Source organism: Octopus bimaculoides, chromosome 13 (assembly GCF_046866305.1).
Source record: "Octopus bimaculoides isolate indiv1 chromosome 13, ASM4686630v1, whole genome shotgun sequence".
Classification (NCBI taxonomy): domain Eukaryota; kingdom Metazoa; phylum Mollusca; class Cephalopoda; order Octopoda; family Octopodidae; genus Octopus; species Octopus bimaculoides.
In genome coordinates this window covers 33,236,822-33,258,465 of record NC_142940.1, presented here as the reverse complement: position 1 = coordinate 33,258,465, position 21,644 = coordinate 33,236,822, and the positions used below count along the sequence as shown (strand labels likewise).

The following is a 21,644-nucleotide window of genomic DNA, read 5'->3' as shown; positions in this document are numbered from 1 at the left end:
TGGTCAGGTGGTCAGTCTGCTGCCAGCACCCTCTGCTTGGTGGCTTAGGCATGCTGTGGCTTCTGATGTGAAAACACACACTGAGGTTGTGCCACTTGCAATGATTTCTGGACAGTGAGTGTGCTCCATTTGTGGGGTACGACTTTCTGCAGCTCATTTCGACGGAGCTGCAGCCCTGGGTAAGGAAAAGACTGAGATTGGGCGTCTGGCACCTAGAATGTTGTCATGTGCTCACAACCCTCTACCAGTTGGGCAATAGGATTGGTGGAAGTTCTACATTGGCAATATATAGAAGATTATTGGTGGGGACGTGCAAAGATGTACTCGGGGAGACTCTGGGCATTGATAAAAACAAATTGGCTAGTCTGTTCCGAAGGACTTTGCTGTCATGAACTACTATGAACAATTTCCAGCTGTCCTTGACCTGGTAGTGCTACTGAAGGGTACTTCCTGTTTGAGATAAACTCTATAGGCATGGATGTGCTGTCAGATGGGCTTGTCTGAGGTGTGTACAGAGCAACGAAACTGTTTTGCATGCTCTCATTCAATGTTCGGGCATTGCTGACCTGTGCAGTTATGTCAAACAGCTGCTGTTGTGTGGGGGATGGATCCATTTGTTGGTTGAGTTTATAGTGAGGATTGCTCCACTGATTTCCTCTAACCAGGCAGGTAAGGCAGTTTTCCTGCCTGGTGGCAGTGGCAAGCAGGGTTGTCTGGTGGATAAGGCTGAAAGGCATGAGAACAGAGACTTTCCACTTTGGAACTTATTGACTTTTCAAGTTTCACTTGAAAGGGAAAGTGAGGGTGGTGAGGAAGGTGCTGTTCTCAAGTGAATTTATTGGAAAGTGGATGAAAGTTGCAAAAATGGCAAGAGTGGATGGTACCACACTAAATATAGACCTGTGAGTTGGAGAACAGGAATTTGAGAGTGTAATTGTCCTTCGTGTTCAGGGAGATTATGGATGGTGGGGTTCCTCCATTATTCCTAGAGGTTCTCCTGTGTCAGGAGGGCCACATCATTGTCATCATCTCCCCTTTATTTTTTTATCTTATTTTTACTATTGTATGCTATGTATGCCTCCCTACTCCATCTTATTGTATACTGTGGATACTTTCTGTACATTTATATATACATATCATTTTTCTCTCATTTCATTATATGTACATCCCCATACTTAATGTATGTCTTTGTATTGTCCTCATCCTTCGCCCTGGTGGTAAATAAAAAGAAATTATTATTATTATTATTATTATTATTATTTATTATTATTATTATTATTATTATTATTATTATTCAGTAGTCTTATTTTTATAATGTGCTTTTACTCTACTACCGAGTGCAGCTCTGTGTGTGCGCCTTGGGTATGTGCTGTAGTTTGTTGTGACGCTCTTATAGTTACTGTATTGAAAGTGTTTTATGTAGGATGTGTGTGGTACCTAGTAGTGCTATTTTCTGTATGTTATATATATTTGTTAGTCCTGGTGTTTTAGTTATGTATTTGTCTGAATATTTTTTTTTATCATACCTAATGTGTCCACTATGATAGGAATTGTTTCTGTTTTTAGACTCTACATTTGAGTTACCTCTATTTCCAGGTCTTTGTATTTTTTAGAGAAATGTTGTCATCTGTTGATATTGATACATCAATTAGAAAGCATTTTTTTCTTTGATGATATCTGGCCTATTAGCCTTAATTTCTCTATCTGTGTGTATTGGCATATCCCATAGTATTGTTGCTTTCTCATTTTCTGTGACCTTTTCTGGTGTGTGCCTATACCATCTTTTTTCTGTTGTTATTCCATAGTGTTGGCATAGCTTCCAGTGTATATAGGTCCCAGCTCTGTCGTGTCTGTGAATATATTCCTTCTTAGCCAGGACTGGGCAGCCAGAGATAATATGATTTATTGTTTCTTGTCCATCGCCACATATTCTGCAGTTACTTGTTATGTTTCTTTTCATTATATGTCTTTGGTAATTTCTGGTGGGGAGGCTTTGGTCTTGTGCAGCAATTAAAAATCCTTCAATCTCTGCTTTGAGTCCTGAGCTTCTCAGCCATTGTTGGGATTTGGCTTTGTCTATTTCTTTTGCGTTTAGTTTAGCCCAGTATTTGCCATGAAGGGGCTTTTCTTGCCATTGTTTTATCATGATCCGTTGCTGTTCCAGTTTTAATTCGGATTTCAGTTGTTTTACAGCTTTTGTTGTTGTTGTTGCTGCTGCTGCTTGTTGTTGTTATTGTTATTATGATTATTATTATTATTATTATTATTATTATTATTATTATTAATTTTATTGTTATTATTATTATTGTTATTATTGTTATGATTATTATTATTATTATTATTATTATTATTATTATTGTTATTATTGTTATTATTATTATTATTATTGTTATTATTGTTATTATTATTATTATTATTATTATTATTATTATTATTCCTGCAGCAATCTGAACTGATGCATTTACCAGTGGACAATGGACAGTGAAGAAGAACATGATGATCAGACTGATGTCACATCATCAACAATATCCTGCCTCACTGGTTTCCTATTTGGAAACATTGATGAGAAAGGAGAACTTGAAGAGGACTTCTTGGATGAGGTAACCATAACAATGATAACAATATTTATCTAATTTCATATTTCTGGGTGCCACACATGATTGTGTGGTTAAGGAGGATACTTTGCCAACCAAGTGTTTCTAGATTTGATCTTCAATGTTAGCTTCAGCTTGACTATTGCCTTATAAGTGATATTTTGTTGATGAAAATTGCAGAAACTTGTCAGATGTGTGTGTGTGTGTGTGTCCGTGCATGCCTGTGTGCGCATGCGTGTGTGTGTAGAAAAATTAGCTTGTATTTAGTTATTGAGTTATATTCATTTGCATGAAGGTGGACTTAGCCACTCAGTAAATAGAGCTAGATAAATTAAGTTGTACTAGACTAAGTAAGAAGGTTGATATTATCATTATTGTTTCATCAGTTTTACATCTGGCAAGGGTTGGGGTTACATTCTGAGGCTGATCCATATACTCTTCCTGATATTAACCCTTACTTTTGTCTTACAACATGTGGAGATACAGTGTGTCTATTCTAAAAACTGTGATACAAATGTTTAATATAACTGACTAAAAAAAAAGAAAATGTGATGCCTCAGCACGAAAGTGATGCTCCAGCATAGCCACAGTCCAAAAATTAAAAGTAATAAAAGAGTGATTTAAACCAACCATATATGGCTCAAATATTCTTCCTCAAACTGGTCAGATCCAGCTTTTCAAGTCTACACTACAATGTTATTCTAAAAATAAGCAATTACATCATTGAAATCACTGCATGATCATTTCAAAATAATGTGAATAAACAAGTATTACTTTTAACAGAAGAATCTGAATGCTAAAGGGTTAATATAATCATTAAATTGTTGATCCCTCATATTGTCTCTTCTCAATCCCAACATCTTTAGCAACAAAATAACAACTAAAATACTTCATTGTCTTCTAGTAACTTGAACCCTCTCCTCCTCGTCCTCGTCCTCGTCCTCGTCCTCGTCCTCCTCATCGTCGTTGTCCTCGTCGTCGTCGTCCTCCTCCTCCTCCTCATCATCATTTTACATCTGGCATGGGCCAGATTGGTTTCTAAAGAAGAGTTTTTCAGTCAGTTACTCTTCCTCTCACCAACCTGTCAACCTCTTAGGTATGTAAGGGCATGGTGTATCTGTTGTAAAACTGAGTTACATATGTACATCATTATTTTCATGTTTGATTTCAAATGTTTTATGAAAATTGTCTATCATTAGCCTTGTCTTCCTAGTGTCACAGTCATTCATTGCTTGTGTCCACAGCTAGAAGCCCTTCCAAATACCAACCTCTTTACTGAATCTAATGGGTGCATTATATTGCGCATCAGCACTAAAGAGGCTATTTTCTGCAACTAAAGTGATTTCACAAATCCACATTTAACAGAGTGCACTGGATGCATTTTATTGTGACACTAGCACTAGAGAAAATTACCATGACCTTAACATGATTGAAGAGTTCTCTTGACCCACATCTCCAATCTCTTTAAACCCTTGCGCATTCAGATTATTCTGTCAAATGTAATGCAAGTTTATTTGTATCGTTTTGAATTAAGTGTGCATTATTTTGTAGCTTTGAGATTTTCATGATGTGATTGTTTATTTTTAGAATGACATTGTAGAGTAGGTGTGAGAGGCTGTATCTTGTCATTTTGAACATAAAACAGCCGGAGTATTTTAGTCAGATATGGTGATTTTAAACACTAAAGGGTTAATCACTTTATAGAGCAGATTGTCAATTTGCTGAATAGTAAGTGAGAGTGGCAAGTCTGTCATCATCAACATCAACATTTAACATCTGCTTTCCATGCTGGCATGGGTTGGATGGCTTGACAGGAACCGGCAAGGCCAGGGGCTGCACCAGGTTCCATGGTCTGTTTTGGCTTGGTTTCTGCAGCTGGATGTTCTAACTTTGGTAATCAAAGTGTGCTTGAATTTGCAGTGGTTCCTTGGTTGTTTCTAGTTAGTTGACCTTCCTTCGTTAGAACGTTTAATGTCAAGGTAAAACTTTTGTTTCACCTTTATTTTGAGTTTTATTGTAAACCCTTTGTCACTATTATTGCAGTTTTTTCTTCTAATGTCTCATCATCTATTGCTCTTTTGGCAAATAAAGAAATAATCCTTTTTACTATAGGCAGAAGACCTGAAATTTTGGGGGAGGGAGCAAGTCAATTACATTGATCCTGGAGTGTAACTGGTACATATTTCATTGACCCCAAAAGGATAGAAAGCAAAATTGACCTTGGCAGAATTTGAACTCAGAATGTTAGACTGGATGAAATGTCACTAAGCATTTTATCCAGAGTGCTAACAATTCTCCCAGCTCACTGCCTTTATAAATAAAGAAATAATAATTATTATTGTTATTATTATTCCAGCAAGGTTGTTAGCTTTGTCTTTCAGCTTTTCAGGGTCAATAAAATAAAGTATCAGTCAAGTACGATGGTTGATTTCATTTACTTGCACCCTGTCTGCTCCAAATTGCTGGCCTTGGCCTTATGCAAGCTGGCAGAAACATTAGCATGCTCACTCAACTTAGTGGCATTTTGTCCATCTTTACGCTCTGAGTTCAAATGTTGCTGAGGTTGACTTTGACTTTCATCCTTTTGGGGTCAGTGGAATAAGTACCAATTGCACTCTAAGATCAATGTAATCAGCTTACTTCTTCTGAAATTGCTGGCCTTGTGCCAAAATCTGAAATCATTGTTATTATTATTATTATTATTATTATTATTATTACTTTTAATCTGCATGTTTGTTACAATCACTTGCCAAGTCACACCCAGCGTCCTAGAGCAAGTGAAGGATAAGAGATGTAACAGTATGACTGAAAGCTTGGGGTGGGGAAGTGGCAGGAACAGTAGCAAAATATGTTCATGTAATACAACACAGTCATTTAAATGGATAGGGTTTTTCTATGGATATGGGCAGTACTTGTCAGCACAATCTTTTGGATTTCTCTGGGACATGGTTCTCCTGGGATCTTATCTAGATGTTTCTGATATCCCTTTTTTTATCATACCTTGGGCACCCACAATAACAGGAACAGTTCTCACTTTAAGATGCCACATCTTTTGTATTTCAATTTCCAGGTCCTTATATTTACTTAATTTGTCAAATTCCTTTCAATATATTTTTATCAGTGGGAACACTTACATCTATTAATCTACAAGTATTTTCTTTCCTGTCTTTAATAATTATGCCCGATCGATTAGCCTGGGTCATTCTGTCAGTGTTGACTGGAAACTCCCAGAGGATAGTGACATTTTTACCTTCAACGACTGTCTCAAGATGATGTTCATACCAGCAAGCAGGAGTGCCGATTTTGTAGTGTTTACATATTTTCCAATGTAAATATTGTCCTACATTTTCGTGACAATCCTTGTATTTGTTTGGTGTCAGCACCAAACCTGAGACAAGATGGTCTATTGTTTTGTCGAATGTGTCACAGAATCTGCATTTAAGGTCAGAATCGTTTTTATTATTATTATTATTATTATTATTATTATCATTATTATGTGTTTTAGGAATCCAAGAAGCACCTCAATTCTTTAAGCTCACTCAGTCGGTTTGAATCAATGGTTAAAGAGATTACCGATGATCCAACAGCTGAACAAACTGTTGAAAGAGATGATGGATCATTTGAAAGTAAGTTGCGGATATTTTAATTCCAACCATTTCATTTTTGTTACTACTCTTACTTGGAGAAATACTTCAACTATTTGCTGTTTTAAAACAAAAATTTGGTACATCTTGGGAAATGTTCATAAAAGTGTCTAATTCTGTATGAGAAAGGCTCAGCAATATTTACAGATCCAAGTATTGCTATTTTCTAGCATGTACCTATGGCTATCGTCATTAGTAATCTGTTACTGTCTCAATATAGGCAGACGGTCAGCATTGACATTATTTTTGGGAGTATGTAGTTGGGTGAGGTCTGTATGGATCACAAAGCAGTTCTGAAGGTGTGACCTGTAATGTGTACTGAGAGAAAGATTTTACAACTGGTCATTCAGTGAAGGTCATTTAAGTGCTTTCTGCCCCAAATTGCTGGAGAAACTAAAACCAGGAAAAGAAGAAAAAACTCATATGATGGCAGATCATTAATGCAGCTGTTTCTAGGACACCGCCAAATGCAGCTCTAGAAACATCAAAGAGATTGTTTCATCCCTAGTTCCAAGAGTTGACCAGAATACCAAAGTACTCCACTTACCAGCCATAACCATTAGCAACAAAGAAGAAACTGAAAGTGAGTAGCGGTAGCAGAATGGTAGTGTCGGTGAGAAAGGCAAGAGATGGAAAAAATCCTCCCCGCTTCAAAAAACACTCTCCAAGCAAATAAATTGTGTAAGAAGAATCCCCCTCCCCTCCATGTCACATTGAAATTCACAGTTGGTTGCACAACAATTGAAAAGCTGATGGACTACATAATGCAGCTATATGATTATCTTAGGATAAATCCAATACAGATTTCTGAGTAGATGAGCTTCATTCAGATGGAAAACACTAGACATTATTGGCAACTGGGGAACCATAATATAAAGGAGTTTACATAAACCATTACCTGGACATAGGTCTTTTCTTAGCCATTCAGACTTTAAAATCGCCCTTAGGCATTTTGGACCAAGCCATTATATTGATGTTGAGGCCAGACAAAAAAATTGGGTGAAGGAAAAGATCACAGCTGTGGGTAGCTCTAATCTGACCCAGGTGGAGGATTCTCACCCTTTAATATGTGTGTGCAGAGGGGATGGTTATCCAAATGATGTTTCATATAAACTATTGTGTTTTATGTAATCGAATAATTATTCTGTGTTTTTAATTTATATTGGATTTTTAAAAAATGTTTATTGTATAATATCCTTAGCCCACCTTTCTTTTTGATGTAACTTTGTTTTACCCTTCCTTAAACATTTTTGTAACCTCTTATATAAGATTTTATTTGTATGTATAGGCTCTTCTGGCCTATATGTACAAAATATAGAAAGTACTAAAGACCACAAGTCTTTAGTCTGATCAATAAGTATCTGGACTGTTGCCATAGTAACGAAGCTAAAGCATGCAGAATGAAGCCACTTGGTACACATTGACCTTTAACTCTGCTGTGCATGAAGAACTAAGTTTTAACATTCTACCCCACTTCTGCTGTTTACATCAGTGCTTGGAAGGAAGGTGTGTAGCGTGTGATTATCGCAGTGACCATGATAGAGAAAGCTGTCATGGCAATACTTATTCAGAGATCTACACAAAGTTGCAGAAAGTGTATGGAGAGCAGTTTATGAGCCACACACAAGTGTACGAGCGGTTCAGACGTTTCCAAGATGGCTGAAAAAAATGTTGATATTAACGAACGTTCTGGGAAACTCACAGCCAGCAGAACTGAGAAAAATATCACAGATGTGCATGCAGCTGTAAGGAGAAATCATCGAATCACCATCTGTGAGTTATCAGAGGGTGTGCAGATTAGTTATGGTTCAGTCCATTATCACTGAAGGTTTGGGTATGAGATGCGTGTCTGCCAAATTTGTGCCAAAATTGCTTTCAGCTGACCAGAAAGACACTCGGGTTTCAGTTGCCCAAGATCTTGATTGTGTCAAGAATGATGAAAACTTTTTGAAAACTTTCCGTAGGCCTCTGAGCAGGTATCGCCAAGCTTTTGGCAAAATTTGATGCATATTCTCTGCTCAACATTCTCTGTCATGGTGCATGCGATGATCACACACTACACACCTTTCTTCCAAGTACTGCTGTAAACAGTGGAAGTGAGCTAGAACGTTCAAATTTAGTACGCATGCATGGCAGAGTTCAAGGTCAATCTGTACCAAGCAGCTTCACTCTGTGTGCTTTAAGTTCATTACTATAGCAACAGTCTGGATACTCATTGATCAGACCATGTAATAACAGTTTGTAAATATTTACAAGACTCTACCCCAGGAGATAAAAGGCCCTTCAAGGTTCAACTTATTCAGAAAATGCTTTCAGAATAATTTTGGGGTACCTGTTTCCAATATAATGAGTAGTAGATAGGCAGATTAATGAGGTGCTCTGACCCAACCCAGTTGGTGGGTTCTTACCTATCTATGACTGGATTACTCTAAATGTTTTCCATGTTCTCAAATGATATCTTTTCATATTTATTGTCTCTTTTTATATAATTATTTATTCTGTGTATTTAATTTACATCAAATTTTTAACATGTCTAATTATTTATTGCATAATGTCTCAGCTCCTTCCCTTGTTTTATATAACCCTGCTTTGTCTGCCCTCACATGTTTTTAGCCACTATCTCTGTCTGTATGAGTCCTTGATGGCAAATAAAGTATTGATTGACAGAATCATTAAAAAGTAGAAAAATTGTCCTATGTTTGTTCTGACTGCTGAGGTCAACTTTATCTTGCAACCTTTCAAGGTTTCAAGGTTGATAAAATGCCAGTTAAAATACTGGAGTCAATTATATCTACTCACCCACCACTCAAAATTACTAGCCTTGTGTCTAAATCAGAAACCGTCATCATCATCATCATCGTCATCGTCATCGTCATCATCATCATCATCATCATGTAACTTATATCTTAGAAAATATATCCAAAAGAATTCATGATTGACAAATGCATTCTATTGATTTTTGTCTTTTGTCCTTCTGTTGTTGTTGACAAAATTAAAATCCCAGATATATCCTAGGGATTGATTCAATTGACTTTGACCCTTCCCTTATAAATTTATTTCTGTTTGTCATGTACCAATCTAAGTTATTGTTATTTCTTGTCTTCTTTAGATTATGACAAGAAAGATGCAAATGCTGTTGATTTTTCTGACATCAGTGAAGTTGTTGAAGAAGAAGAGGAAGAAGGAACAAAGACAAATGAGGCAATAGAGAATTTACATGGGCTTCAGAATAGTAAGTATTACTATACTTCATCACCATCATCATTATCATTTAACGTCTGTTTTCCATGCTGGCATGGGTTGGACGGTTTGATTGGCGTCTGGGAAGTCAGGAGGCTGCACCAGGCTCCAGTCTGATCTGGCAGTGTTTCTACAGCTGGATGCCCTTCCTAATGCCAACCACTCTGAGAGTGTAGTGGGTGCTTTTTACTTGTCACTGGCACAGGGGCCAGAGGGGGCTGGCATCGACCACATTTTGATGGTGCTTTTATGTGCCACTGGCATGGGAGCCAGAGGGGGTTGACACCGACCATGTTTGGACGATGCTTTTATGTGTCACTAGCACGGGAGCCTGTCAGGGTGGAGCTGGCATCAGCTATGTTCAGAATGGTGCTTTTTACGTGCCACCAGCTCAGCAGCCAGTCGGGGTGAGGGGGATGACATCAACCATGTTTGGATGGTACCTTTTACATGCCACTGGCACGGGGGCCAGACAAGCATCAGCCACAACTCCAATTTCCATTTGATTGTAGTTTGATTTGATTTTGATGTTGATGTACTTGACTCAATCGGTCTCCTCGAGCACAGCATGTCACCCTGATCCAAAGGTACTTTTTGAGTGGGGTGAGGTGGGGTGGTTATGCGACACTGGTGTAGGCTACAGCTGTGATCTCACTTTAATTTGTCCATTCTGTGGGTTGATTAAGAAAGACCTTTGACTCCTTTCACTTGCATTAAATGACAGTTTCATGGGATTGAAACATATTTTGATAAGTGTGGCAGCACAACTGAATCCAGAGATCTGATCTTTTGATGTCAAGAAGTAGATGATGATGATGATTATCATCATCATCATTTAATGCCCATTTTCCATGTTCACATGGATTAGGTGGTTTGACTGGAGCTGGTAAGCCAGAGAGCTATGCCAGTCTGCTTTGGTCTGGTTTCTACAGCTGGATGCCCTTGCTGATGCCAACCACTTTACAGAGTGTACTGGGTGTCTTTTATGTGTCACCAGCAAGGGTGCCTTCTACATGTTACCAGTACAGGTGCCCTTTTACTTGTCACTGGCACAGTGTCTTTTATGTGTCACTAGCACAGGTGCCTTTTATTTGTCACTGGCAATTGGCCATGACCACAAATTCACTTGGCCATGACCACAAATTCGCATGACATGTCATTTCGTAGAATTAGCACTTTATTTACTCTGCTAATGTTTTGCTGTCAATGTTGCACTTCCCTGTATCACAGGTTTCAACTTGACTGTACCATATATACAAACTATGCCGTTTAAATCCTGAGCAGTGCCGGGTATGTCTGCTAGTATCCAGTATATATATATATATATATATATATATATATATATATATATATATATACTGGAGAGAGAGAAGGAGACACACTAACTGCTGTAACAATGTAACAAATTTAGGCTGTCATGATTTGCCATCTCTTCTGATCATCACAGTTATATGTTAATTAATCAGTTAATCATTTTCTTTTTAAGATTCCAATGAAGTCCCAAAAGACAGAAGACTGATGCCACCTCCATCTTGGATACCAACCAATGCTGGTCCTGGAGGGGATCTTGAAGATTCTCAGCCTCCACTAGAGAGGCCTAAATTTGATGAACCTGACTTGTCTGCTGATAATGTTGCCAATAGATCTCAAACAGACAGCATTAACGATACCACATCACAAATTACTAGTCCAGTTACTCTTCCAAAAACAGAACCTCCATCTCAGACAACCAGTGCCAGCAGTGAAGAGAATGAACCCAAAAAGAAATTGAATACTCCGCTAGCTTCCATGTTGCCAAAAGAACTGGAAAGCGTTGATGTGACGCAGTTGTTTCCCAAGTTTAGACCAGGAAAGGTATGTTATATATTATTTCTTTATTTTTATTTAAAGAAATATATTTCAATTATTTACCAATTTAAATCTGAAACAGATGTGTGTGTTTGTGTGTCTATGAGTTTTTTACTGTTTGTTTGCTGTTTCTCACACATATATGTATCTATGTATATATGTGTCTATATTCTTGTAGGTCCTGCGATTTTCTCGACTCTTTCGTCCAGTACATACCACACATGTTTGGCGCAAGAAACGGAAAAAGAAAAGTCCGGAAGAAGAGAAAGAAAGCGTTGTTAAGAAACTGAAAATGTCTTCTGATGAAGAAAGTGATGAAGTGCAGATAGATTTTGATTATGGTAGAACTCCTACAGCTGAGGAATGTTTAACAGACGATGATGTAAGTCAGCTTGTGGCTCTTTTCATTTCTTTCTAGTTTGCTTCTTTTCCTTTTTCTTTTTTTCTTTCATTTTCTCCCTCTTTTTGATCTTCTTCATTTGTTCCTTTCCTCTTTCATCTTTTGGTGTTCTTTAACTGTTTTCTTCCTTCCAGCTCTTCTTCTTCCTCACCTTCCTCCTTCTCCACTTCCTCTTCCTCCGCTTCCTCCTTCTCCACTTCCTCTTCCTATGCTTCTACCTCCACTTCCTCTTCCTTCACTTCTTCCTTCTCCACCTCCTCTACCTCCCCCTCCACCTCCTCTTCATTCTCCACTTCCTCCCCTCCCCTTCACTTCCTCTTCCTCCACCTCTTCTTCCTCCACCTCTTCTTCTTCCACCTCTTCTTCCTCCACCTCTTCTTCCTCCACCTCTTCTTCCTCCACCTCTTCTTCCTCCACCTTCTTCCTCCACCCCTTCTTCCTCCACCCCTTCTTCCTCCACCCCTTCTTCCACCACCTCTTCTTCCTCCACTTCTTCTTCCTCCACCCCTTCTTCCTCCACCTCTTCTTCCTCCACTTCTTCCTCCACCTCTTCTTCCTCCACCTCTTCTTCCTCCACCCCTTCTTCCTCCTTCACCACCTCTTCCTCCCCTTCCTCTTCCACCTACTTCCTCCTCCACTTCCTCATCCTCCTTTTCATAAACCTCCACTTCCTCTTCCACCACCTCTTCTTCCTCTTCCTCCTCTTCTTCCTCTTCCACCTCCTCTACTTCTGCTGCTTCTTCCTCCACTTCCTCCCCATCTTCCCACTTCTCCACCTCCTCTTCCTCCCCTTCCTCTTCCACCTCCTCTACTTCTTCCTCCGCTTCCTCCACCTCATCCTTTTCCTCAACCTTCTCTTCACTGCCTTCACGTCCTCCTCTTCCTCCTCCATTTCATCCACTTCCTCCTCCACTTCCTACTCCACTTCCTCTTCTTCCACCTCATCCTCTTCCTCCTTTATTTCCTCCTCCACTTCTTCCTTTACTTCTTCCTCCATTTCCTCCACTTCTTCCTCTTCCTACACCTCCTCCATTCCCTCCACTTACTCCTCCACTTCCCCCTTCCCCTCCTCCTCCCCTTCACCTCCCCATTCACCCCCTCCCCTTCACCCCCTCACCCCTCCCCTCCACCTCCCCTCCCCTCCACATCCCCTCCCCTCCACCTCCCCGCCCCTCCACCTCCCCTCCCCTCCCCTCCACCCCCGCCCCTCCACCTCCCCTCCACCTCCCCTCCACCTCCCCTCCACCTCCCATCCCCCTCCCCCTCCCATCCCCTCCACCTCCCCTCCACCTCCCCTCCCCCCTCCCCTCCCCCCTCCCCCCTCCCCTCCCCTCCCCTCCCCTCCCCTCCCCTCCCCTCCCCTCCCCTCCACCTCCCCTCCCCCTCCCATCCACCTCCCCTCCACCTCCCCTCCACCTCCCCTACACCTCCCCTCCACCTCCCCTCCACCCCCTCCACCTCCCCTCCCAATCCACCTCCCCTCCCCATCCACCTCCCCTCCCCTTCACCTCCCCGCCCCTTCACATCCCCCTTCACCCTCCCCTCACCTTCTCCCCTCCCCCTCCCCATCACCCCTTCACTGCATCCCCTTCACCCCCTTCCCCCATTCACCCCTTCACCTCCTCCCCTCCCCCTTCACCTCATCCTCCCCTCCTCTCCCACTCCCTACACCCCTCATCTCCTCTTCCTTCTGCACCTCCTGCTTCTGCTCCTCACTACCACTGTCACTAAACTGCACCACTACCCTCATCATTACATTTACCTCATCACCATGTGTGTGTGTGTGTGTGTGTGCGTGCGTACACATATGTCTGTTCTGTGTCATGAGGGTTAAAAGTGTGAGGCATTTTGTATGACAAAAGAGTGTGTGTGTGTGTATGTATTGTTGGCGAAAAGTGTGTACTGAATGATAGGGGTTCACATGCCCTCACCGATACCAAGAAGAAAAATTCATGGAAATGATATTATGATATTATAGACAGTTAGGTAGCATAAAGAGGTTATCATCCTCAGTGACTTGTGTCTCAGTATCATTGTCAACTTAACCAAGTTTTGAATTTTATAGATAGATTATAGTAGAGACTAATTAAGAAGGAAATTAGTTTAGATGAGATGTTAACTTTGTACCAGGATGAAGAACTACTGATGCTCTGTTTTTAGAGATAGGGACAAGTGACTGAGACCTTTGGTGATATACTGTGCTTGAGAAGACCTGTCAAGCCAAGTGAGATCGTAGTTGTGGCCAATGCTGGTACTAAGTCACCAGCATCTGTGCTGGTGACATGTAAGAAGTACCCACTGCACTCTTGGAATGGTTGGTGTTAGGAAGGGCATCCAGCCATAGAAACCAAGTCGAATCAGACTGGAACCTGGTGCAGCTCTCCAGTTTACCAGTTTTCAGTTGAACCGTCCAACCCATGCCAGCATGGAAAATGGACATTAATTGATGATGATGATGATGAAGTAACTATAAGAGCAAATCACTGTGTTTAATATTCTGTTGTTTGGTTTCATATTCTGTTGTCCATCATGTGAGTGAGTGTGTCTAAGATAATGTATTGCATGTCTAAAATATCTGTTTTGTTCTTCTTTTTCCATCACAGGAGATTGTAGTACGTCCAATAGAGAGTCGATCGTCGTCCAGCAAACAAGACAAGAACACTGATATTGAGCACAGATTTGAGGTCCCACCCTGGAGGTATGGCCCAGCCCAGTATTGGTATGACTTGATGGCAGTCGATGAAACTGGAGAAAACTTTTCTTATGGCTTCAAGTTAGGAGTAAGAACTTCCATTATGTGACTTCTGTATTGTATGAGTGTGTGTGTGTATATTTTATTCTTTTACTTGTTTCAGTCATTTGAATGCAGCCATGCTGGAGCATCGCCTTTAATTGAACAAATCGACCCCAGGAATTATACTTTGTAAGCCTAGTATTTATTCTGTCAGTCTCTTTTGCCGGACTGCTAAATAACAGGGATGTAAACTCACCAACATCATTGTCAAGCGATGGTGGAGGGGACAAACATATACACACACAAACACACATATATACAAAATATTTGAGCGAGGTCGTTGCCAGTGCCGCTGGACTGGATCCTGTGCAGGTGGCACGTAAAAGCACCCACTACACTCTTGGAGTGGTTGGCGTTAGGAATGGCATCTAGCTGTAGAATTTCTGCCAGATCAGATTGGAGCCTGGTGCAGCCATCTGGTTCACCACTCCTCAGTCAAATCGTCCAACCCATGCCAGCATGGAAAGCAGAAGTTAAATGATGATTATATATATATATATATATATATATATACACACACACACACACACATATATACACATATACATACACAACAGGCTTCTTTCAGTTTCTTTCTACCAGATCCACTCACAAGGCTTTGGTTGGCCTGAGGCTATAGCAGAAGACACTTGCCCTAGGTGCCATGCAGTGGGACTGAACCCGGAACCATGTGGTTGGGAAGCAAGCTTCTTACCACACAGCTACGCCTATATATATGTACAAGTGTGGATGTGTGATATATCAATTTGACTGGTAATTTCTACCTTTTTTCTGTATGTACTGGCACAATAGAAATGGTTGTCAGTAATGTATAGAATAATCATCAATTAAAGATGTGTTTTTCTCCATTCTAGCTCTTGTCTTATACTCTGAATTTCTTGAAATTTTTCTAAGCACTACTTAGATTCACTTGTCAGACATGACAATTACCTTGGATATTAATTCTACATGAATTTATCGGTATCTGGTGTTTTGATATTTAAGGAGTTTTGATATGTGATAAGTTCCTGGCTTTAAGGATATCGTGAAAGGCCTGGATAGAGGCCAAACCTTCCAGGTTCTTTTACAGGGCTTAGAAAAACTGAAGGACCACTGCAAGAAGTGTGTGAATCTGAGAGGGGAATATGTTGAATAAAATCATAATTAACTGATTCTCCTGTATTTTCTTCTACTCAAAGCCAGGAACTTTTCAGCACCCACTCATAGTTAACCAAATTTGTTTAACACTGAGTACTTTTTAGGTATCTGCCCGGATTTATTAATCCCTTTTACTTATTATATATGTATACACACACACATATTCATGCTTGCATGTGTGTGTGTGTTTGTGCATCAAATAACTGGCTTTTCTTTTGCTTATTTCTCTCTTTGGTCGTTTTAGGATCGTAGTAAATTTGACTTGAGTAAAGAAGGAAGGAACCTGATGGCTTTTCCTGATGAAATCTTTGAAATGGTGACACAAGTCCATTGGGAGGATGAGGTGATCTGGAATGGTGAAGAGGCACGTGCAAAGGTTCTACAGTCACATAAACTGCGTGCACCATCTGCAGGATGGATTCCAAGTGCAAGTTTCCGAAGTGCTGGCCAATTTTTGCAGCAGAGTATGTGCTTTAGTTTATTTGTATTTCTCCTGCTCTTTACTTTTAACTGCTATGTCTATGACTTATTCTACTTCTCGGTGGGGAATCTTTATTGGGTAAACTAAGATTGAGTACTTAGAATAACAACATGTGACTTGAAACACCTTCAATACATTGACTGTTTCTTCCTTTCTGTCAAATGATTTTAATTCAACTTGTTTCTATCTTCTTCACTTGTTTCAGACCGATTTGGAAATAAATCCTTCATAATTCCAGGGAAGAATGCTTCTGTGCAAAGTTTGGGATCTAAAGTTGGACCTCAGTTCCAAACTGGTGAGTGTTTTGTTTCTGTTTTTCAATTTTTGTGTTTTCTTTTCTTTTCTGTATGTGTGTATGTTTCTATGTATGTGCATGCATGAATATATGTATATATGTGTGTATGTATATACACAGCATGCAGTTGAGTTGATCTTTTTTTGGAAAGTGGCCCATTCTACCTATCTCTCTCTTTTAAATTTATTCTATTAATTTAAGATGGTTTTTCATTACTTTGATTTTGTAATATATATATGTGTGTGTGTGTGTGTGTGTGTGTATATATATATATATATATATATATATATATATTGCTTTTCTTTAATTTTCCTGATTACATAGAAATTAGTGATTCCAAAGAATCGAATTGGCGTTCTATCTTCCCGGTTGAAAATGAGGCTCTGGTTTATGAAAACTGGGAAGAGGATATTATCTGGGACCCTGAGGTAAAGTATTTGTCTTCCTTTGAAACAAACAAACAAACAAACAACTTCTGTATATACTTAAATTGATAGTTGTGGTCTATTTGATTATGTTTATTGTTATTGGGTGTTGTCACTGAGAACTAGGCACAGAATTAAATTATATTTTGGAAGAAATGATTCACATCCTCACTTCTGAAACATAGTTTAAGAAGTGATACAGTTTTTATTGTGGATGCAGTGAATTAGGATAGAATGTAATGGTTTGAATTTCTTGAATAAAGGTTATTTAAAATCATTTATATTAATCTTATGTAACATTTTTCATCAATTCCAAAAAATATACTTCCATTTATTGATTTAGTTTGGTTAAAGTGCCTTAAACAGTACATAAGAGTTACATAACTATACATGAACATTGAATCATAGCGTATAGAAGACTTGAAAAATTCATGGGCACTGAACCTCTTTGACTATTTTATTTAACAAACAAATACAGTAAATATACACATACATGTAAATTAATTATAAGTACTGTAATAATGGCATAGGCATAGCAGTGTGATTAAGATGTTTGCTTTGCAAGCATTTGGTTTTGGGTTCTGTCCCACTACACATTATCTTGAGCAAGTGTCTTCTACTAGCACCAGCTAAGAAATATAATAACATAATGTAAATATATTATGATAATAAGCTATGAGATACAGATCCACACATACATCTTAAATATAAAACAATGTCATATCATTCTGTTTCCTAACAGAATATGGAGAAAATACCTGGACCAGCAATGCTGACACTTGATCCAAATGATGACAATATAATTCTTGAAGTTCCTGAAGATATTGATCCAAATGAGCAAACAGAGCCTGCCAAGAAAGAGAAAGTAAGTTATTTATTCTTGTTTTAATAATAAATGATAAATATCAGAATAAAGGAGATGATTGGTGTTATGTTTCCCTCGGACTGACTCGCAGAGATAACATAACGAGTTATACAATTTAATTATTACATTTATTGTTCAATTACATACAAAGAACGCACTCACCCAATGTTCGTTATGAATAAACAAAAGTCATGTCCGCTATATATATATCAATGACATTTTACTACGACAGTCCCACAAGACAACAACAATGAAACAATGAACTCAGACGAACCACATGACACACGGAACGTCAGACGAATTGCATATCTAACAGTCCATATAACACCTCCCCACTGAAATTGATGCTACACAAGAAGTATCAACAGCAAAGTCTCTCTTGGGTTTTACGGGTTCTCTTGGACCGTCTTGGGTTGTCTGGTCCATACTCTGGAACGGGTAACATGGTCTTGGGTCTGGTTTGTCTTTGTGTTAGTGGCACAGTTTCCGAGATCTCCATCAGGTGATCTGTTGCAAATTCAAATACAGTGTTTTCTGCATCACCAGGTTCATTGTCTTCCTCAGTTGTGTACCGCGGTCGCAGCTGTTCCCAGTGTTGTCTCCACATCGGGCCATGAGGTATGACCTTCACGTTAAAGCAGCGAGTACCCAATGACTTCTTAATGATTGCTGGTACCCATCGGGGATCTTTGTCTCGGCGAGGTCCATAGTATAGTGCATACACAGGATCTCCGGCCTTGTACTGCCTGGTAACTTTAGCGACATCAGCCGAGCTTGGAGTCACCTGAGACTTATGTGCTTCCTTAGACTGTTTGCCTTGAGCAATGTGTACTGGCGATGGCAGCAGAGAATCAATCCTTGTTCGTATCTGCCGGTGATTCAAAAGTTCACTTGGAGAGAATCCACAGGATGTCGGTGTTCTCCGGTACTGCATCAAGAATTCTTGAAGTGCTCGTGTCGGCGGAAGAGAAGACTTCCTCAGAGCTTGTTTGAAGGTCTGCACCAAACGTTCCGCTGCTCCGTTGGTAGCTGGGTGGTAAGGTGCACCTGTCAGGTGTGTGATCCCGCGTTCTTTGCACCAGCTCTGGAACTCCTCAGACGTAAAAGTTGGTGCGTTATCGGTGACCAGTGTGTGACGAAATCCGAAGTGCGCAAAGTCTTCCTCAAGCAGATTCAAAGTGGCTTTGGAGGACGTGGAGGAAGTGGGATGAATGCATGGGTACTTGGAATAAGCATCTGTGATCACCAGCCAATCTCTACCCATAAAATTTATTGCATGGTCCAGATGTAAGCGGCTCCACGGCTTTTCTGGTAACATCCATGGGTGAACTGGAGGCTTAGATGGCTGCCTTTGATGTTCGTTACATGAATCACATCGTCGACTGGCTATCTCTATAGCAGCATCGATACCAGGCCAATATACAGCAGTTCTTGCTAGCTGTTTCATGCGTTCCATGCCAAAGTGTCCGAGATGCAGAAGATTGAGGATCTTTCGCTGCAAGCTATGTGGAATCACAACTCTAGATCCATGTATAAGGCATCCATGACAGATACTAAGTGAGTTTGATAACTTACGGAACTTGTTGACTTCGTCATTGATCTCCATGTTCTTTGGTGGCCAGCCTTCACGGACGTAGCGCATCACTGTAGATATCACTGGATCTTTCCCTGACTCTTGACGGAGGACGTTAGCATCCACAGGTTGGACTTGAATACTAAGAGCTTTGATGGCACACACCATGTCTATGTCTTCACCATTTTCCTTTCTGTCAAAGTCGTTGTCATCACCGAATGGCAAGCGACTGAGGGCATCAGCATTGCCATGATCTGCTGATTTCCGATATTCAATGGTGTAGTCAAACTGGTTCAGCCACAGGGCCCATCGTGCTAGTCTGTTAGCAGCGAGAAGTGGCGTCCCTTTCCTCGGACTGAATAGTGATGTCAGTGGCTTGTGGTCAGTCACGAGTACGAATTTACGACCGTACAAATATTGGTAAAACTTCTGCAAGCCAAATATGATAGCTAGGGCTTCCTTTTGAATTTGACTGTAGTTACGCTGTGCAGAAGTGAGAGTCTTGGACATATTGGATATTGGGCGCTCGCTTCCATCAGGATAGCGGTGAAACAGGACTGCTCCAATACCAACGTTTGATGCGTCACAAGCCAGTCCCAAAGTTTTGTTTGGATCGAAGTGTATCAGAACTTGACTTGATGAAAGTACATTTTTCAAGTGATCAAAAGCTGACTGTTCCTCATCTCCCCACTTCCAAATAGTTGACTTTTTTGTAAGGCAATAGAGTGGCTCTGCTATACTGGCTAGGTTTGGGATAAACTTTCCATAAAACTGAACTGAACCTAGGAAAGATTTCAAGCTTGATTCGTTCGTTGGAGATGGCATCTTTAAGACTGCTTCGACTTTGGATCCCTTAGTGATCCCTTCAGCCGACAAAATGTGTCCAAGGTATTCTACACTGGGTAGTGCAAACTGGCACTTTTCACGGCGACATCTGAGTCCATTGTCGCTTAGACGTGTGAGCAGACACTTTAGGTTGTTTAAGTGACTGTTTGCATCTTTCCCACTGACGAGCATGTCATCCTGGAAGACGGCCACTCCAGGTAGATCATGGGTCAGGTTTTCCATGATCTCCTGAAAGTAACCAGGTGCTGACTTGATTCTGAAAGGGAGTCGTTGTTGCAGGAGTACTCCACGGTGAGTGCTGAGTGCGAGTCTGCGTTGACTTTCTGGAGCCAGTTTGATCTGATTATAGGCATCAGCAAGGTCTATCTTTGTATATCTGAATCCACCTCCGAGTTTCTGCATCAGTTCAGCAGGGAGTGGCATTGGATGACGGTGATCAGCAAGTTGGTCATTAATTCCCACAGAGTAGTCACCACAAATCCGTAGTTTGGGCTTCAGGTTGCTTGAAGTGTGTGCTTTACGAATCGGTACCACTGGCGTTCCGTATTCATTGAATTGAACAGGCTTCCAGATTCCCTTGGCGATGCCTTCTTCGTAACCTTTGGCCAGGTCATCACGAAGAGCAAATGGGACCGGACGTGCCTTGTGAAAGACTGGTGTTGCGTCCGATTTGAACTTCACTTCCAGTTCAAAGTTCTTGAGACATCCCAATTCTTGCTTGAAAAGATCTGGAAATTCATCACACATGTTGTGACAATCTTGCTGCAGGGAAACATAGGGCTCGCTTGAGATCTTTGGATACATCCCTTCTGCACCTTCCCTCTTAGCTTGGCTGTCTATGCTTTTCAAACCTAGAGCAGTGTCTACGGAAATTCCCAGAGTCTGGATAGCATTCCGACCCAGCAAATTAAGATCAGAGATCTTGGTGACTATGTAAGGTATAAGATCCTGCTTACCAGTTGTTGGATCCTTGGTTTGGCCCATGAAAGTTCCTAGAACAGGCAGGTTGTGCTTGCTGGCAGATTCATAGCGATGCTTGACATCTTGCAGCTTTGGTCTTCCAAGTTGTTTCCAGACTGACAAGGAAACAAAATTGCCTGTAGTAGCAGTGTCCAATTCCATTGTGAACAGTCTGTTCTGGATTGTTACTGGCACAATTAAACTGTGAGTGTCTCGGGAAACTTCACCTTGACTAGCTCAGCTTTTGTGATTCTTTTCACGGGAGTTTGTGAATGGCCATTGCGTTGCTGATGATGTTTTTTCCTACACACCGCTTGCAAATGACCCTTTTTATCACAAAAATGACATTTGGTTTCCCTGAAAGGACAGTCTGTTGCTTTGTGGGCCTTTCCACATCGGTAGCATTTCTCCTGGTTTGTGGAATAAGACTGCTGATGTTTCTTTTGAGGACTCTTATTCCTGTTCTGCTGGACCTTGTACACCTGCTTGGTTTTGGAACCGTATACAGTTTCTTTTGCAACCTTTGCTGCGTCTTCAGTCTC

General features: G+C 40.5%; 1 protein-coding gene across 4 annotated transcripts in view; it reads left to right on the top strand.

Moving 5' to 3' along the window:
• LOC106877877 (transcription initiation factor TFIID subunit 1-like) overlaps window positions 1–21,644 on the top strand; it is a 91,776-nt gene that overhangs the window by 3,799 nt on the left and 66,333 nt on the right. For all 4 annotated transcript variants that reach the window (XM_089361623.1, XM_014926919.3, XM_014926917.3 and 1 more), the window contains 10 exons: window positions 2,444–2,600; window positions 6,100–6,220; window positions 9,348–9,470; window positions 10,965–11,332; window positions 11,505–11,708; window positions 14,330–14,506; window positions 15,902–16,121; window positions 16,344–16,433; window positions 16,758–16,861; window positions 17,601–17,723. In XM_089361623.1, the coding sequence (XP_089217749.1) occupies window positions 2,475–2,600; window positions 6,100–6,220; window positions 9,348–9,470; window positions 10,965–11,332; window positions 11,505–11,708; window positions 14,330–14,506; window positions 15,902–16,121; window positions 16,344–16,433; window positions 16,758–16,861; window positions 17,601–17,723 (1,656 nt within the window). In that variant the 5' untranslated portion in view covers window positions 2,444–2,474. The remainder of the gene's footprint in view (window positions 1–2,443; window positions 2,601–6,099; window positions 6,221–9,347; window positions 9,471–10,964; window positions 11,333–11,504; window positions 11,709–14,329; window positions 14,507–15,901; window positions 16,122–16,343; window positions 16,434–16,757; window positions 16,862–17,600; window positions 17,724–21,644) is intronic.